General features: G+C 36.4%; 1 protein-coding gene across 2 annotated transcripts in view; it reads right to left on the bottom strand.

Annotated features, from left to right (window-relative positions):
- The window catches only part of LOC145495364 (uncharacterized), a 5,366-nt gene that overhangs the window by 2,818 nt on the left and 48 nt on the right, over nucleotides 1-2,500 (bottom strand). The window contains exons 1-2 of one of the 2 annotated variants that reach the window (XM_081474976.1): nucleotides 1,821-2,500; nucleotides 1,376-1,709 (exon numbers count right to left, since the gene is read on the bottom strand). The exon at nucleotides 1,821-2,500 is cut by the window's right edge and continues 48 nt beyond it. In XM_081474976.1, coding sequence (XP_081331102.1) covers nucleotides 1,376-1,709; nucleotides 1,821-1,823 — 337 coding nt within the window. In that variant the 5' untranslated portion in view covers nucleotides 1,824-2,500. Of the gene's footprint in view, nucleotides 1-1,375 lie in introns of both variants that reach the window. The other variant, XM_081474975.1, reaches the window with a different exon arrangement.

The raw sequence follows: 2,500 nt of genomic DNA, 5'->3' as shown, positions 1-2,500 counted from the left end.
AGAGAGTTTTCGAAAAGTTCCGTTTTGGTGACGGATTAGCGTGGACGGGTCGGCGTAATCGTAGAAATAAAGCTGTTTTCAAATTCCTCAGGCGTAGCGTGGACGTTACCTAAAAGTTCTAAATTTTGTCATGATAATGGCCTAACAATGTAGGTCGAAAAATCGTAAAATTTGTATACAGTTTGTGACTAAAAGAAAGAATTGTTAAAACGGTAGTATTCTATATTCAATCCTCGAGATCTGTTGCAAAAGAAAGTCTGTTGTACGTAGCTTTTTGCTCTTATTGTGTGGTTTCATTACAATACTTGCTATACAGGAGCAAAATGTTTCAAAACCCGTCAGAGAATTATGATTTGAATATCTACATGATCAAAATACTTTCAAAAGTGCTCCTTACAAAATGCAGTGAGCTTTTTACAAGCAAATTACAACTTCAAAGCGGGGGCGATAAATAGGCCATCTCCGAGACTACCTTGTGCCTCTGTGTCAAAACGAGTCTTGGTGCGAAATCGTTTATGTGAAATGTTTTGCACCTACAGGTTCATTCTCGTGCAAATCAAACTCATTTTCATATGATAGGTATTGCATAGGGAATCGTTTTGAAACAGAGGCACATGGCCTTTTGTCAACTTTTCTCCAAACTGATTCAATAATCTTTCCACCTCCCGACACTTCTTAATTGCATTTCTGTTTTTTACCGAGACATGAGCACTTTTAATGACAGGGGAAGGCTAGCGAAATTGCGAAAAACGTTGCCAGTCAAACACAGCTGAAATAACTAACATGTAGATTTGAAGTGAAATTAAATGATCACTGACAAGGGTGATTCGATTATCCATTCAGACTGTGAAATTGCACAGAAAATTCAAATGTAAACAGTTTCTCACGAAATTAAAAACTTCCCATATTAGCGGCGTCTGCATGTTTGCCATTTATCAGCTCAAATGTCATGCTGTGTTCATAAGGGATGCTCGCTGAATTATTAGAAATTGGCAAAATATAATAAAACGCAGCTAAAAGAAAAAACATGGCACTGAGGATAAACTGAATGGTGGTCAATTCTGTAGAATTCTCTTTCTAAAACATCGAAAATAAATTCATTAAATTTCACTTTGCTCGCGTGAAAACGTTCAGATTAAAAACGTTCTCATTTTTGTTTTTGTTTTAATCTGGTCAATTTCGAGTTCTGTTAGTTTTAGCCGTCCAATATACGGGACAGTTACCATACAGTTAAATATAAGCCGATACATGAGCTAGGATGGAAATATTTCCTAAAAAAAAAATATATATTCGGGAAAAAACGTCGACGTAGAATCTCGATTGGGTACCACAAGCTTGAACACTTTTGCTGACTGAAATTTTCATTTTAACTTACCTCGGAATGGATTGTCCAAGTAAAAGGCATTTGAATCAGGTACCACATTGGAAAGCCTTACCGAACGCGTTCGGTTGTTCAGCTCACACAGATTTCTATTTTTATAGAAATTAATGCTCTGGCACACAGCGTCTTCCTTACACAGGTAATAACACACGAACATGTCCTTTACAGGAACTGATTTGTAGGTCTGCTTCAAGAGAGCGATTCCTTGGATAGATGTGACACATCTTTCGCCAAGCAAACCGCTGCTGAAGACGAGACGAAGCCACAAAATTTGACAAAATAAGTGCAGTCCTACACGGAGATGGGCATGCAATAACCTTGATATCGCCTGCAGAGTGAAAACACGTAAATACATCACATTTGCATTGAGAAATTGAGACTAAAATTGAGACTACTGTGTAACAGTACTTGGAATTTAAAGTTGTATTTTCTCTCTTACCATTTCCACAGTGAACTGTCCTTCTTCCCTTCTTTATATAATTAGTTTATCTTCTTGATGTCAAATAGCATAGGTGGCTCAACTACCCTGCTATATTTTGTATCTACACATGTATGTCGCGAAAAATAAACCTTTGAAATAAATTATATAGATTGCGTTATGCCATCTGTTTTTTTTCTTTAGTCAAGCTAGCTGAGTTAACGACTGAGTTTCGTAATTAAATGCCGGCATGAACTGAAAGCAAATATATAGCTCGTAATTTTTTGTTTTAAAAAAATGGGTGTTAAATTTCGCAATTTCCAACAAAAAACAGCCCGGAAATAACTTGCTGTTAAGACCTCCGTTGAAATAAATGATAACAATTAGCCGAAGCCTTTTCGATGATCATTTAAACACGAAGGAAAATTAACTATATTTTCTTCATGGCCGCTATAGACAAATGGTATTAATTAAGTCCCTTCGTTACGACAAACAAAACTGACAGCTAGACACGCATCTTATCGTATGATTTTAACTTCCCGCCGTACTTTTATAGTGTAGGCAATGTACGACTGTTGCGGGAATATTCAAAACTCAATTATTTCTTTGGACTTCAAGTAGTGATGTTGAATTTTCAATGATTGGCAAAATAGTTGCCACCTCTGTTCAACTTTAATAATAACTGTGGCAGTTTATTATAA

Source organism: Orbicella franksi, chromosome 8, assembly GCF_964199315.1.
Source record: "Orbicella franksi chromosome 8, jaOrbFran1.1, whole genome shotgun sequence".
Classification (NCBI taxonomy): Eukaryota; Metazoa; Cnidaria; class Anthozoa; order Scleractinia; family Merulinidae; genus Orbicella; species Orbicella franksi.
Note: the sequence above shows the minus strand (reverse complement) of the source record. Positions and strands in the feature narration are given on the sequence as shown.